We start from the raw sequence: 15,768 nt of genomic DNA on the forward strand, positions 1-15,768 counted from the left end.
CTTAAGTTTGAGTGAAGTTATTACTTATCTTGAAAAGAGGATTTTGAATGAGTGAACCATCATATGAATTGGTTGGAGATGGAGTTACATTTTATTTGCTTGAGGACAAGCAAAGTTCGAAGTTTGGGGTTGTGATAACAGTTGAAAAACTGTTATTTTCATGCTTAAAGTTGATACTAAAAGCAACCTTTAGACTTAGAAACTAGCTTGAAATCATGCCTTTTGTTTATATTTTCAGAAATAAGAGAGCTGGACAGGTTTATGCTTGATTTAAGTGTTCTTGTGCAGGTTTTGAGGTGAATTTGGTGAAAGAAGTGAAGAATAAGAGAGAGGACATTAGAAAAGACAAGAAAGAGTGCAAAAAGGAGAAGTCGAAGGCACCGCTCAGCGGCAAACTACCGCTGAGCGGCACTCAAGAGGTGACGTTGGAACCGCTGAGGGGCAAAATGGCCGCTGAGGGGAAGAAAGAAGACGCGCAATCACCGCTGAGCGGTAAATACCGCTGAGCGGCACTTTTTGGGCTTGGACTTTTGTAATCTTTTGTAACTCTAGATTAGTATATAAGGGCTTGCACGTCCTATAGTTAGGCATCTTTGGCAGAAACGAGGCAAACACTCTCTCTTTCACCCCTTTGAAGGAGGATCTTGGATGCTCAGGCTACCTCTTCACCTTTATTGGGTTTATTCTTTCATACTTTCATTGTAATTCATCTAGGTTCACCATGAATATGGTGAACTAAACCTTGTATGTTTGTTGGGGAGTCAAAGTAATCTCTTGAAGCTCTCATATATGGATTTGTTGAGTACATCTTTGAATTAAGACATATGCTTTCTTTCATCATTAGTTAGGGTTTTTCCTCTTTGCTCAATGCTTGCATTGTTTAACTCATTCTAATGCATGATTATTGGTTTTGTTGATACGGACACGTACGGGGAAATCTAGATCCGGGGAATTTCTCCCAATATTATACTGACAATATTATATTGGTTGCCTTTAAGCTCCTGCACTCATGAACTAATCATTAGGAATGCTAGGAATTGTATGAACTATTTGATTAGGGAGAAGCCATCTAGAATGGTACATTAGAGAGTGGCATTAACAATGATGATTTGAATGTTGAATTCCTAAAATATATGAGAGTGGATGAGATGAAATTGACCCCCAACAACATATTCATTCATATATTTCCTTGAAAGTGTTTATCTTTTGTCTTTGTCATTGATCAATTCATGCATACATATTTAATTTTCGTCTTTGCATATTAAACTTCAATTATTGTGTTCTTAAGTCTTAGCTAATCAACAAATCACATAACTAAACTAGGCCGTGAGTCCTTTGGGAGAACGATACTTGGTCTTACCAAGTTTATTACTTGAAACGATTCGGTCATACTTGCCGATTGTGAAACAAGTTTGTGACATCATATTTTGGTGCTTACAAATTTGTCCATCAGCGCTTCAAGAGTACATCGCCTATTACAGAGGACACAATTAAACAGATAAGGCAGGAGTGGACCGCTTATCTTCTGCAAAGATGGAGTTAGGAATAGTTATATTTCTTGTTGAACATTGTTTAGTTTTAGTTTAAGTTTTATGTTGATAGTTTGGTAGTGGATTGAACTCCACATTAAGTAGAACTTTGTTTATATAAAACACATATTTATATTATTGCAAAATTGTTCTGGGACATTTTTCTGCTTTTCAAGTGTGGTTTTATTGAAAAAATAAACTAATTTTAAAAAAAAAACGCCCAAGAGATGTCCGTTAGTGTACAGTCGGACGTCTATAGACGTCTGTCAGTGCACACACGGACGTCCACCCCCCAGCCCCTACCAAAAACAATTCAACCAGGTAGACGTCCGAGGAGGGAGGAGGCAGACGTCTATATAGACGTCCGTCCTAACACAACGGACGTCTATATAGACGTCCAGTCTTGCACAACGAACGTCTATGTAGACGTCCGTCCTGTCACAACGGACGTCTGAGTAACGTCACCCACATAAACGTCGGGCGTACGTCGGACGTCAAAAGGCCAAAATATCGGACGTCTAAAGCCCTTTCTGCACTGGTGAAGGTAATAAGAAACAAGACATACACAATATACATGATTTTAAAGTGTAACCATGATTGTTTTTCATACACAAGCACCCCAATTCAACCAACATGCATACCCATTACAAAAATAACACTTTTTGATAAAATATAAATATGTACAGTCCATTATATACCTCCATATGGTAGCAAAACGAAAATGAACATGTGAATATTTATTCTCCATGCAACAACCCATGAAACTTAAACACAAAAGAAGAGTGCATGCATCAACATATTATTTTTAATCTCAACACAAAAGAAAGAAAGCATGCAGCAACATGTTAACTATAATCTCAACACAAAAGGAAGAAAGTATGCAACAATGTTATCATGTTACCTTCTATCCATCATACACCATGTTATATCCCAAGTTAAACCCCTTACCTCTAGTTCCAAGCAATCTAACAAAGTTTTAAAGTTCCTTCCTTCACTGGACACACCCATCTTCAATCCTCTAAGCTTCCTTTAAGTCACGGCTAAGACACCAAGGGTGGGTGACTCTTCCTTTTCTCTCACCTACTTGGTTGTTCTACAATGAAGTGTATTTCTCCACTCAATCTCACGGCTCTCTCTCTGTTTCATTTCCAAAGTGCTTGTATTACCACCTTCCTAACTTAAACTTTCACACTTAAGTGGAATTAACTCTACACCTTATTAACCAACCATTCAAGGGTACTCCAAAGGTCATCCTACACAACCCACTTCATATTCTCCCATTCCTTACTCCAAATTGACACCAATAAAACTCCACTTTAATGTGTGTAAATGATAGTTTTAAAGTGTGTTAAAGTGTTCCCGTAATATTAATTTATGTAAGCTACAATTTTCATGAAATGGTTGACTTCCCAATGGATTCAAAGGTCTCTTACAAGCTTTCTAAGGCTAATAAAACATGTGCCCAACAATCATGCAAAGGTAAAAAAAAAAAAATAAACTCATGCACCCATGCAATGTAATGTACATGAGAAAAGAAGAAAATGGAAAATGAAACCCTTCCCTGGGACGTTCCGTGCACAAATTAAAGAGACCAAGTCTCTCTACAATTTTCTCTCACCAATCCATGCAATGTAAATGCATAAAATAAATTAAAAACAACCCAAAAGAAATTGCACAAAAGGTGCAACTTTTATGGACGTAAGAGAGCTCACTTTTCTCTTCCAATTCCCATGCACAAAGTATAAAATAATACTATATCTCTTAAACCATTCTCTTTCCTCATTAAATGCAAGAAACAAGCAAGGAAAAGAGTTAAATCCACACACTTCCAGCACCCAAAGTTCACGAAGGTTTTACTCCACTTTTTCATGCCAAAACTCATGCATAAAAATATAAAATAATACTACACATTTACCCCTTTCTCTTTCTTCGTTTAATTCATGATACACACAAGGAAAAATACCAATAAAATTCATTCATGGCTTCACACTGACTGTAATTGAAATCACAAACTCAAGATCAAGTGAATTTCAAATCCCTCTTTCTTACCTCATTGTGGGACCCACATGTGTTAAGATGGAAATAAAAAAGTTAGAAATATTTCGGTCTTGCAAGAGTTTGAACTTAAGACCATGTATAAACACAACAACCACGATCAAGCTCCATTCATTAATATAATAACACAAATAATTATATTTAACTACTCTTTCCACTTTTTTCGTAAATTAACATTTAAACAATTATTTATTTTATTTTATTCACTTTTTTTTTTCAACACCATTTCACAAAATAATTTATTATTTAACATTCTAAAATAAAATAATTAAATTAAAACATCGTTCTATTTATACAGATCTTACAATGTTTGTCGTTGATGACTCGTTTATAAATACACTGCTTAACTGTTTTTCTCATATAATCTACACGTTAAAATTATTTTGATGATTCATTTTTTAAGTTTTGCTCTAGTTGTTTTTTACAATTAGATTTTAGAGCAAACAGATTCATTGTGAAAAACAACTTGAGCAAAGTTAAAACAAGAATCATCCAAATATACCATTGCAGAGTTTGATCATTTTTGAATGATTCATTTATTAAGTTTTCCTGGAGTTGTTTTCTACTAAACGAAGATATTCACGTCGAATTTGACCATCACTCGCTGTTTACTTTATAAGTTTGTTGGTCATCATAAATCCCTTTTTTCTTTTAAACCACCAATAGTATGTCAAACTCGATAGGAATTCAAAATATTATTTGTCAACCAATTACTCCCTTTTTAATTCTTTTATTATTATTTTTAAACCACCAATTATACGTCGATTTTTGTGGGAATTCGACGTATTATTGGTCAGCCAGAAGACAAAGAGTTACTCCTTTTTTAATTCTTTTTTTTTCTTTTAAACGACCTATAATATGTCAAAGTCTGTGGAGATTCAACGTAAAACACCTTGAACGATTTCTAAAAGAAATTCATTTTTACAGAACATATGTTCATAAATGAAAACAAAAACAAAAGAAAAACATAATAACACTAAACATAGGAAAAAAATGAAAATCAAAGCACGAAAAGATCCACGGTATAGTTAAAATATAGAAATATTTTTGTGAATGAAGGTTGTAGTGTTTTGAAAGGGTGCGAAATCCAAATCTCTCAACCTTTTTCTTTGGATTTGTACCACTCGTTCAAGCTGTTCACCATGACAAAGAACCAAACCACAAGGAAATGACTCGCTTTTGTGAACTTGAAAGAGTTGATAGAAAAACAAAGAAAAATGTTAACATATTGTTACGAGATATTTTATGAATGGAAGTTGTAGCGTTTTGAAAGGGTGCGAAATCCAAATGTATCAACCTCTTTTCTTTGTGTTTCTATCATTCCTTCAAGCTTGTCAACATGACAAAGAATCAAATCACAAAGAAATGACTCATTTTTGTGACCTTGAAGAAGCTAATAGAAACACAAAGAAAAAAGTTAACACAAAAAAACCTTGAAGGAGTTGTTACGAGAAATTTTATAAATAGAGGTGTAGAGGTTATCCAAGTCTCTGAAACTGAATTTATAGAAAATGGAGGTTTTATGGATTGGTTTAAAAGAAAAAAAAAAGAATAACTGCTGGATCCAGAATTAATGGCCCATTACTCCAATGCCTATCACGTCGAAGCCATCAATAGTTGGACGTTTTATGGGTTGGTTTCAAAGAAAAAATAAAAAGAATAATTGCTGGCAAATTAAACATCAAACTCAGAAAGAGTACAAGTTATGTGGTTGGTTTAAAAGAAAAAGAAAGAAATAATAAAAAAGGGATTGAGGCTTTGGCTTCTGGTTGTTCACTAAAACGTCAAAGCCCCAAAAGAGTTCGATGTGTTATGGGGTGACCCTTTGACTTTATGCGCATAATAAAACGTTGAAGCCACCAGTAGTTTGACGTTTTAGGGGTTGGTCTAAAAGAAAAAAATAAAAAGAATAATTGTTGGTTGTTAACTCATTGGCAAGTGTACCAAATCGTATCAACTAATATAAAATTGTAAGACCAGGTATCGATTCCCAAGAGACTCGTGTTACTAAACAATCGTGTAATACCTTAACTAATTAAGAATAAGAACAATTTAAATGATTAAAAGTAAACTGCAATAAAAGTAAACATAAACTTGAATGTAAAGTCTTGATCTTTTGGAACTAAAAGCAAGAATGAATGAATGTGATTGATGATATGAGATGATGATGTTGTTGGGGTTAGATTTCACCTACTGACTTTCATGCATATAAGAACTCGTCTTCTTCATAAGAATGTTAATGTCACTTACAAAATTATTTAAAACCTGATCTCTTGACGTAAAAAGCCTAACCTTAATTATTAGACCTCGATCCCTTGAATCCCTAATAGCCAATTCCGAATTAAGAAAAGAAGCTTAAGACAATCAAATGTTTTATCCCTATCCCTAGGAAATATTCCCTTTGGGTGAAATCCTCCAGATCATGATTCATAAGATATTTCCTAATACTTAAACAAATCAAACATCAAGTCATGAATGGCCATAACAAGACAAGCATTATGAATAGGAGAAAATCATTAACATTTAATGAAAGAAGCATAAATTATTTAAAACATGTTCAAATACATGAAAGTTTAGAGGTTACACCATCCCCAACAACAAATGAGTTTAGCTCTCCATTATCATGGAGAACCTTGGCTTACAATGGAAGAATGAAATTGACATGGAAACCCTAGAAAGAGAAAAGGAAAGCTCCTACATGCCTAATCTTCCTCCAAAGGGTCACAAAATATTGTTTTTGTGCTTCAGCTGCCAAAAGATATAAACCCTAATGTGCAGAGGCCTTTAAATAGATCCAAAATTCCATATGGGCCAACGTCGCCCGCGCTCAACGCCCTAACCAGGGGCAAGCAGGCAAAATTGCGCGAAGAGTGGCGCTCCGCGCCTTGGCTGAGGGCAACCAAGCGTCCTAAATTGTAGCTGACTGGCGCTCAACGCCCCTAGAGGGGGCGCCTAGGCATGCTTGCAAGATCCTTGGCCCTCAGAGCCCTTGTAGAGGGCGTCCAAGCGTTCATGCATGACCACCGGTGCTGAGGGCCCCGAAAAAGGGCAACCAGGCGTGGTTGCGTGACAACCAGCGTTGAGGGCCCCAGAAAAGGGCAACCAGGCGTCCTTGAGCCTTCTGCAGCCTTCTATTCTGGTGCTTTTATTGTCCTTCCTAGGTTCCAACTCCTTGATACTTTACTCTTCTTCCCAAAACATACCAATAACCTACAAAATTGAGGAAAATAGTGATAAAAGTCATTAAGTATAACCTTAATTCACTTATTCCCAAAGTTCAACTAAAACAAGAGTTTAAGCGAGTTTCAAAGTCAAAGAGAGTTGATTTAGTATCAAAATTACATAACAGATAATGGTAAAATCAATCGTTATCACTGGCAAATTAAACGTCGAAGTCCCAATAGAATTTGACGTTTTGTAGTTGGTTTAAAAGAATAAAGAAAAATATAATAAAAAAGGGATTCACCCTTTGGATTTTGGCTGGCATATAAAACGTTCAATATTTGTTATGTTGGACATCAAATGTGGATGGGACTAAAACTATGGGGAAGCAAACCATTGTTTAGTATTTATTTATTTTGAATTGAACGTCAGTTGTTTCCTAAGGTGACGTATGATTCTAAGCTCATTATTTTACATCGATCTAGTTCTTGTGTTGATGTTAATTTATTTTAGATGGCGAGTTGGATTCCAAAATAACGTGGAGCGATTGAATTTGTTTACAAAAATGCCACAAGTTATTGTTAACGTTGGGTGTTCTGTTATTGGATGATGAATGCTTGACGTTATACGAAATTTTTTTACTAGTGCCTTTATTTTAATTCTGATTTATCAAGAACTTAAAATCAGTCAACACTTATCAAAACAAAGTGAAAAAATAATGATTATTGTCGTACTCAAGTTTAGCAATTATTGATAGCCTAAACTAATTCAATCGAACATATATCAACTCATAAATTCCTATAACTATAACACATACTAATTCCTAAAAAAACACAGTATAGCATCAAATATTCTAGTAATGGCTTAATAGCTTATTTTGTCCCCAGTTTTGCTAAATAATGTCAATTCAGTCCCTCGTTTTAAAAGTGTTTGAAATTGTTCCTCACTTATTAAATTTTGCGTCAACGTCGTCCCTTTCGTTAAATAGAAACAAACGGCATTAACTTTTTCTTTCTCTATCTTCTACTCCTCTGAATTCCTCTAAACACAATAGTTTTTTCTAAAGTAACTTTGCAGTACACAAATGAGAAATATCAGCTTTTTTCCTTTCTTTAAATATTGACCACTTGAATCCTTTGTCAGCTATTCCTGTTAGACCCTAGTGCCAGATAAGTTCTGACAAATATGCTCATAGTAAAACTCTTTCATTTTTTTAATCTTGATCAAGCCAAATAAAACTAAATAAACAAAAATAATACTACAAGAAAAGACTTTGCTTTTCCCAGTAATTTTTCCAAGAATTTTACCCTCTCCAAAGTTTCTTTTGCAGTGAAAGAAAACACTCAAAAAGCTTCGAGAGTGATAATTGGTGTGATGAGGAAAACACTCATTTTCCTTAACAGAGCACCCAAGTTTGAAGCAGCTACTCTTGATTATGCAATTATCAAATATGTGAGTGGTTCTCGGGTTTGGCCTGTGCGAAATTGATAACGGTTGAGTTCACCATTATCTGAGATGTAATTTTGATTATAAATGAACTCTTTTTGACTTAGAAACTTGCTAGTTCTCTTGCTTTTAGCTTATTTTTGTGAATAAGAGAGTTGAGGTTATACTTGAGGATTTTATCACTAAATTCCCTTGATTTTGTAGGAAATTGGGATGAATTGGAAGGAGTTACAATATCAAGAAGTTAAAACCCAGAAAGGACAGAAAGAGCACCAAAAGAGAAGACTGTAGAAGGTCGCAGGACGCTTAGGCACCCTTTTCTAGGGCCCTGGGCGCTGGTTGTCTCGTAACCGAGCCCGGAAGCCCTTTTTTGGGGCCCTCGGCGTTGGAGGTCTCACATTCACGCCTGGGCGCCCTTTTAGGGACACTGAGCGCCAGTCTTCGATTATCGTTTCATGCCTGGGCGCCCCTCCTGGGGCATTGGGCGCCACTTCTCCTGGACACCCTAAGTAGGGGCGTTGAGCGCTGACGACGTTGGCCCATGATCCAATTCAGCCTTATTTAAGGACTTGCACGTCCTAGACGGGGTATCTTTTGATAGAAGGGACACAAATTCAGACTATTTCAACTCTCTAGAGGCAGAATTGGATGTGGAAGCTCTCATTTTTGGTTTTTAGGGTTTATCTTACCTTCTCATTCCATTATACATTTAGTTTCTCCTTGACAAGGGGGAACTAAATTCAATTGTTGTTGAGGAAGATGTAATCTCTAAACTCTCATGTATTTGAATTTATTCTGATTTATATATGCTTCTTTCATTAATTATTAGGGTTATTCTCCTATTCTCTATGCTTGTTATGTTTAACTCATTCATGGCATGATTTTTGGTTTTCTTTATTACCGACAAATACCTAGAAACCTAGAACTGGGGAATTTCTCCCAAGAGAACTATTGCCTAGACATAGGGATAGAACGCTTGGTTGTCTTAAGCTTTCCTTCGTAATGCAGAATTAATTATTAGGGATGCAAGACATTGTGGTCTAGTAATTAAGGATAGGCTTCTTTCGCCAAGACATCTGGTTCTAAGTAAATTAGAAAGTGACATTGACATTTAATAAAGAAGAAGAATACTTATATGCATGAGAGTGATTAGGTGAAATCTAAACCCCAACAACATCTTCATCTCATAGTTCAAACATCATCATTCACTTTTCTGTTTATCTTATATTGATAAAAAAATTGCATTCATATTTACTTTCCTCTTTTTACTTTCAAAAACCCTAAATTGTTCTTCAAAGTCCTAATTAGTTAAGTAATTACATGATTGTTTAGTGTCGTGAGTCTCTTGAGAAACGATACTTGGTCTTAGCATTTATTATTACTTGATACGATTTGGTACACTTGTCGAGGTCTTAACAAATTTTTTGCACCGCTGCCGGGGACTCGTGGTTTAAACTATACTTTTGTGTGATTCTTAACTGATTAGATTTTATTTTTTTATTGTTTTTAATTTTTGTTTTTATTAATTTTTTTATCTGTTTGTGCTAATTTGGTGCTCTCGTATTTTGTTCTCTAGTGTATGCAGGGTACAATTCGAACTAGAAGCATGAAAATTTCTGAACCTCATCTTACATGTCTGGACAAAAGTAGAAGAAAAAGGAGGAACAGGACATCCAGAGAACTGTTCCCTTCTCCTGAGACTCTTTTACAGCCTTCACCTCAAAGATCTGACTAGGAAATAGAAGACATGGCTGAAGAATAGAATGGTAGACGTACCTTGGCAGATTATGCAACAGTTAATTGCCCTCATCATTTTAACAGTATTGCAAGGCCGAGGGTTAATGCTGCAAACATGGAGATGAAGCCTGCTTTGATTCAATTGGTGAAGAGCAACCAATTCAATGGATTATCACATGAAAATCCATATGAGCATCTGACCACATTCAATGAGATATGCAATACTATGAAGATCAATGGCGTGCCAGATGAAGCTATTAGACTTAGCTTGTTCCCTTTCTCTTTGGGAGGCAATGCTAAGATGTGGTTGAACTCTTTTCTAGAGAAAAACTTTACTGAGTGGGAAGCAGTAGTTGCAAAGTTTTTGAACAAATATTTCCTACAGTCAAAATTAAACAAAGGTAAACAAGAAATTTCTTCTTTCAGGCAAGGCATGGATGCAACATTAGGTTAAGCGTGGGATAGATTTAAAAGCTTGTTGAGGAAGACGCCTACTCATGGCTTTGATGGACCTATAGTAGTCATTCTATTCCTTGGAGGTCTAAGCTCACAGACTAAATTGATGATGGATGCCTCAGTTGGAGGTAATATCAAGTGCAAGACTCTAGAGGAAGCTTATGAGTTGATTGAAAATTTGGCTACCAATGATAATGAGAGGCGCAGTGAAAGAACTCAACTTCAATAGAAAGGAGTTCTACAACTACGATCTCAAGATGCTTTGTTGGCACAAAACAAGATTATGAATCAACAGTTGGAAACTCTTATGAAGAAAATCTCTCAATTGCCAAAGGAGGTGCAGAATGTTTCACAAGTTCAACAACAACTTTGTGAATTATGTGGTGGAGATCATATTAATGGTCAATGTGCTATGCCAGAAGTTACCCAAGAAGAAGTCAATTTTATGGGTAATCAATTTCGTCTAGGTAATTACAACTAAGGGTGGAAACCTCACTCAAGTATGGGTCAAGGGCAAGTTGGGCAATTCAATAGACCACAACACAATGGAAACAACAACCTTCTTTATCTGAAAGAACTGCAAAGCTAGAAGAGACACTCCAACAGTTCATGCAAGTGTCCATCTTCAATCATAAGAGTACTGAAACTGCCATAAGGAATTTGGAGATACAGGTTGGCCAAGTGGCTAAAACGTTGGAGGAGAAATCTGAAAAGCAGTTTGGGACTAATACTGAAGTTAACCCTAAAGAGGAGTGTAATATTATCATGAGCATAAGTGGTGAGAGGTTAGATGAGAAAAAAATTGAGAGAAAAGAAAAAGTTAAGTTGAGTGAAAAAGAAGAAGAAGTTGAAGAGAGAAAAAGTGAGGTTGAGAGGAAGGAAAAGAAGAAAGAAAAGGGAGAAAGAAAAGAAGAAGAAGAGGGCGAGAGAAAAGAGAGAAAAATTGAGAAATCTCTTTCTTACCCTAAAGATTATGCTAGAAAGGAAAGAGAGAGACAAACAAGGGTGTTTCAAGGATATTTTCAAGAAATTGGGGATTATTATTCCATTGACTGAGGCATTGTACCAAATTCCTGCATATGCGAAATATCTAAAGAAGTTCCTTAAAAAGAAGAAATATATATATGAGGAAAAAATTGAGGTGTAGGGTATTTGCAATGTGATTTTGAAGAAGACGCTTCCTCCTAAAGTCAAAGATCAGGGAAGTTTTACTATTCCTTGCACTATTGGGAATTATGATATAAGGAAAGCCCTAATTGATTTAGGAGCTAGCATCAATTTAATGCCTCTGTCTATGCTGGAAAAATTTGGTGGTCATAAGGTCAAACCCACAAAGATGGTGTTACAAATGGCGGATAGGTCTACCAAGAAATCCTACGGTGTAGTGGAAGATTTAGTGGTTCAAATTGATAAATTGAAATTCCCGGTGGACTTTGTAGTGATGGAGATGGGGCAAAAATCTGAGATGTGTAACAGTTGAGTTTGGGGTTGTGTAACGGTTGAGTTCACCGTTATTTGAGATGTAATTTTGATTATAAATTAACCCTTTTTGACTTAGAAACCTGCTAGTTCTCTTGCTTTTAGCTTATTTTTGTGAATAAGAGAGTTGAGCTTATACTTGAAGAATTTATCACTAAATTACCTTGATTTTGTAGGAAATTGGGATGAATTGGAAGAGCAATTACAATATCAAGAAGTTGGAACCCAAAAAGGACAGAAAGAACACCAAAAGAGAAGGTTGCAGAAGGTTGCAGGACACTTGGGCGCCCTTTTCTAGGGCCCTCAGCGTTGGAGGTCTCGCATTCACGATTGAGCGCCATTTCAGGGACGCTGAATGCTAGTCTTCGAGTACCGTTTCACGCCTGGACACCCCTCCTAGGGCGCTGAGAGCCACTTCTCCTGCAAGCTCGCATGGACGCGCTAAGTAGGGGCGCTGAGCACTGATGACGTTGGCCCATGATCAAATTCAGCCCTATTTAAGGACTTGCAGGTCCTAGACGGGGTATCTTTTGATAGAAGGGACGCAAATTCAGACTATTCCAACTCTCTAGAAGCATAATTGGATGCGAAAGCTCTCATTTTCGATTTTTAGGGTTTATTTGTCATTTTCATTCCATTGTACATCTTGTTTCTCCATGACAAGGGGGAACTAAATTCAATTGTTGTTGGGGAAGATGTAACCTCTAAACTCTCATGTATTTGAATTGATTCCGATTTATATATGCTTCTTTCATTAATTGTTAGAGTTATTCTCCTATGCTCTATGCTTGTTATGTTTAACTCATTCATGGCATGATTTTTGGTTTTCTTTGTTATTGACAAATACCTAGAAACCAAAAACTGGGGAATTTCTCCCAAGAGAACTATTGCCTAGACATAGGGATAAAACGCTTGGTTGTCTTAAGCTTCCGTTCGTAATGCAGAATTAATTATTAGGGAAGCAAGACATTGTGGTCTAGTAATTAAGGATAGGCTTCTTTCGCCGAGACATCAAGTTCTAAGTAAATTAGAAAGTGACATTGACATTTAATAAAGAAGAAGAATTCTTATATCCATGAGAGTGATTAGGTGAAATCTAAACCCCCATCTCATAGTTCAAACATCATCATTCACTTTTGCATTTCTCTTCAATTGATAAAAAATTGCATTCATATTTACTTTCTTGTTTTTACATTCAAAAACCCTAAATTCACTAGTGTAATCAAGGTATACCGCCTCGGTTATTTTCACTTATAGACACCGGTTCTACGACCGGTGCATATTCAGACGAGGTAAAAAGAATGGATTTTTTGGCTCGGTCCTGAACCGAATCAAAAGGATTCAGATTCTGACTCGGTTCACAAACAACCGAGGCAGTAGAGTTTTTTAATTTTTTTATTTTCAACCGAGATCAGTGTTGTTATGTTTGTTTATTCTCTTTGTGGTTAAACTTGTTTCTCTTTTCTGCAATTTTTTTCATCCATGTCTTTGGACAAAATTACTTTGACAAACAAACTCAGATGTCTAAGAAGGGGGAATAGGAAGCAGAGAGAGCAGACGGGAGATCCAAACCAAAATCAGAGATCCAAACCAAAAACAAAAAATCAGAGATCCATTTAGTCATCCACCTGCAAAGAAACAGAACCAAAAACCAAAAATCAAAAACCAAAAAACGCAGAAAAGGGTTTCCGCCATTGCAGCCGCCGTCGCGGGCTGTCTCACCGCACCATCGCGGGCTCTCGCCGCACCGTCCCGAGCTCCCTCGTCGCGCCGTCGCGATCTCTCTCGCCTCGTCGCGCCGTCGCGAGCTCTCTCGCCTCGCCGCACCGTCGCGAGCCGTCTCGCCTCGCCGCACCGTCGCGAGATCTGTCCTCGTCGCACCGTCGCGAGATATGTCCTCGTCGCACTGTCGCCGCACCGTCTCGTGTCGCCTCGTCTCGTCTCGCCTCGCCGCACCGTCGCCGCACCGTCCTGGGGATGCAGAGGGAGAAGCCATCTAGTGAGAGAATGATGGAGTTGAGGGAGAGGGGACTAGAGAATGGGAGGGGTTGCAGGAGAGGTGGGAGGGGTTGCAGGAGAGGAGGGAGGGGATGAGGGAAAGTGAAACGTGAAATGGGAAATGATACATCATATCTAGTTAGGGTAATTTTTTTTTGCACCGGTTCACTCTCCACCGAGGCATATAGTCCTAAAAAAATAAAAAAAAATATGAAATAGCTATACATCTCGGTTCCTGCCTAAACCGAGGCATAAACATGGATTTGCACCGGTTCTTAATGAACCGAAACCATAGGCTCTCTGCAGATTTCAAAATTCAGACGTGTCAGGCAACTTTTAGGCATCGCTTTTGCTATGAACCGAGGTAATATTACTTATATGTTTCGGGTTCCCTTGAACCGAGGCGTATAAGTTCGCCTAAACTACAAAAATGCCACCGCGTTTTGATAGACTTCGGTTTTTCCTAAACTGATGCCTATACCGCGAGTTAAAAAGCATTTTTTACTAGTGATTGTTCTTCAAAGTCTTAATTAGTTAAGTAATTACATGATTGTTTAGTGTCGTGAGTCTTTTGAGAAACGATACTTGGTGTTACCATTTATTATTATTTGATACGATTCCATATACTTGTCGAGGTCTTAACAGAAATCACACGAGTGTATTCCTCAAAGAGTTCCATTTCGCTGGCAGAGAAACATCCCATAAAAATCCGCTGAGAATTAGCACCTCCTGATGCAGATTTTCCCATACACAGACTCCCATGGGAAAAATTTCCCTTCTCTGCTACGAATTTGGATGATTCAGTTGTAGACACTGGAGGAATCTGAATCTTAAGCTGAGATCCAAAATCAACCATTGGACTCTCATGTTTCGAACTCAATTCAATGTGTTTCTCTTCGTCGACAAGAGCATGCACTAGGCCAAGACCAACACCTTTAGAATCCAGTCTGTCCCAGTGACGCTTGTGTTCACTCCCTGGGGTTCTAGGGCTGTTTGTTTCGGACCAAAAAGGGTTCTTGAAACAGGAGAAAGGCTTGCTGTTAAGTATGGAGGTAGGGCTCATCATGGTTTCGGTTTCATGGAAACCTTTCGGAGTGAAATTGGTGAACAACCTCCTCGGATAACTAAAGAAAGAAGACGAAACGGGTTTATACACGTGGGCATATTTTATACACGTGGGTATATTTTATTATAAAAATATGCCTTTAATTATAAAAATATGTTAAATTCAATTCAAACCAGATTTATACACGTGGGCATATTTTATTAATAAATTTATGAAAACATATGCACTTATGTTATTCTGATTGGATTTAATTATTAAAATAAATTTAAAATTGTTTATTGAAAAGTAATTAATTTATGTTACAAATACTCTAACAAAAGGATGTACTGTACAAAAAAATAAAAGAGAAAGAAAGAAAAAGTTAACCCAATTTGTGCATGTTTAACGGAAGGAACGACGTTGATGCAAAATTTATTAAGTGAAGATCAATTCACACACTTTTAAAAACGAGAGACTGAATTGATATTATTCAGTAAAACTGAGAACAAGATAGGCTATTAAACCTTTAGTAATTCTCACAAGCTAGTATTTAGATGCAGTATTTTCAGTCCAACAACAATACTTTTGGTGCAGAAAAATAACTAAAAGAAATTGCAGTACAACAACATTTTTAATGCAGATTTTGCAGTCTAAAAAAACACAAAACAGCAAGAATTCTGGTGTAGATTTTTAAACAAAACAACAAAGCTTCTATTGTACATTTTTAACTAAAACAACAATGATTCTGGTACCGATTTTTAAAGAAAATAGCAAAGCTTCTGGTGCAGATTTTTAAATAAAACAAGGTTTCTGGTACAGATTTTAAAGAAAACAACAAAGTTTTTAAGGCCAAAACAACAA

At 36.7% G+C, this 15,768-nt stretch overlaps 1 protein-coding gene across 1 annotated transcript; it reads right to left on the reverse strand.

Annotated features, from left to right (window-relative positions):
- Positions 1–14,349: 14,349 nt before the first annotated feature.
- Positions 14,350–14,986, reverse strand: LOC148191107 (FCS-Like Zinc finger 8-like). The gene has a single exon (XM_088102471.1). The coding sequence runs from the start codon at positions 14,926–14,928 to the stop codon at positions 14,467–14,469; it is 462 nt and encodes a 153-aa protein (XP_087958597.1). The 5' UTR covers positions 14,929–14,986; the 3' UTR covers positions 14,350–14,466.
- Between the last annotated feature and the right edge of the window lie 782 nt (positions 14,987–15,768).

Source organism: Vigna umbellata, chromosome 11, assembly GCF_029865625.1.
Source record: "Vigna umbellata cultivar VRB3 chromosome 11, Vumbellata_1.0, whole genome shotgun sequence".
Lineage (NCBI taxonomy): Eukaryota > Viridiplantae > Streptophyta > Magnoliopsida > Fabales > Fabaceae > Vigna > Vigna umbellata.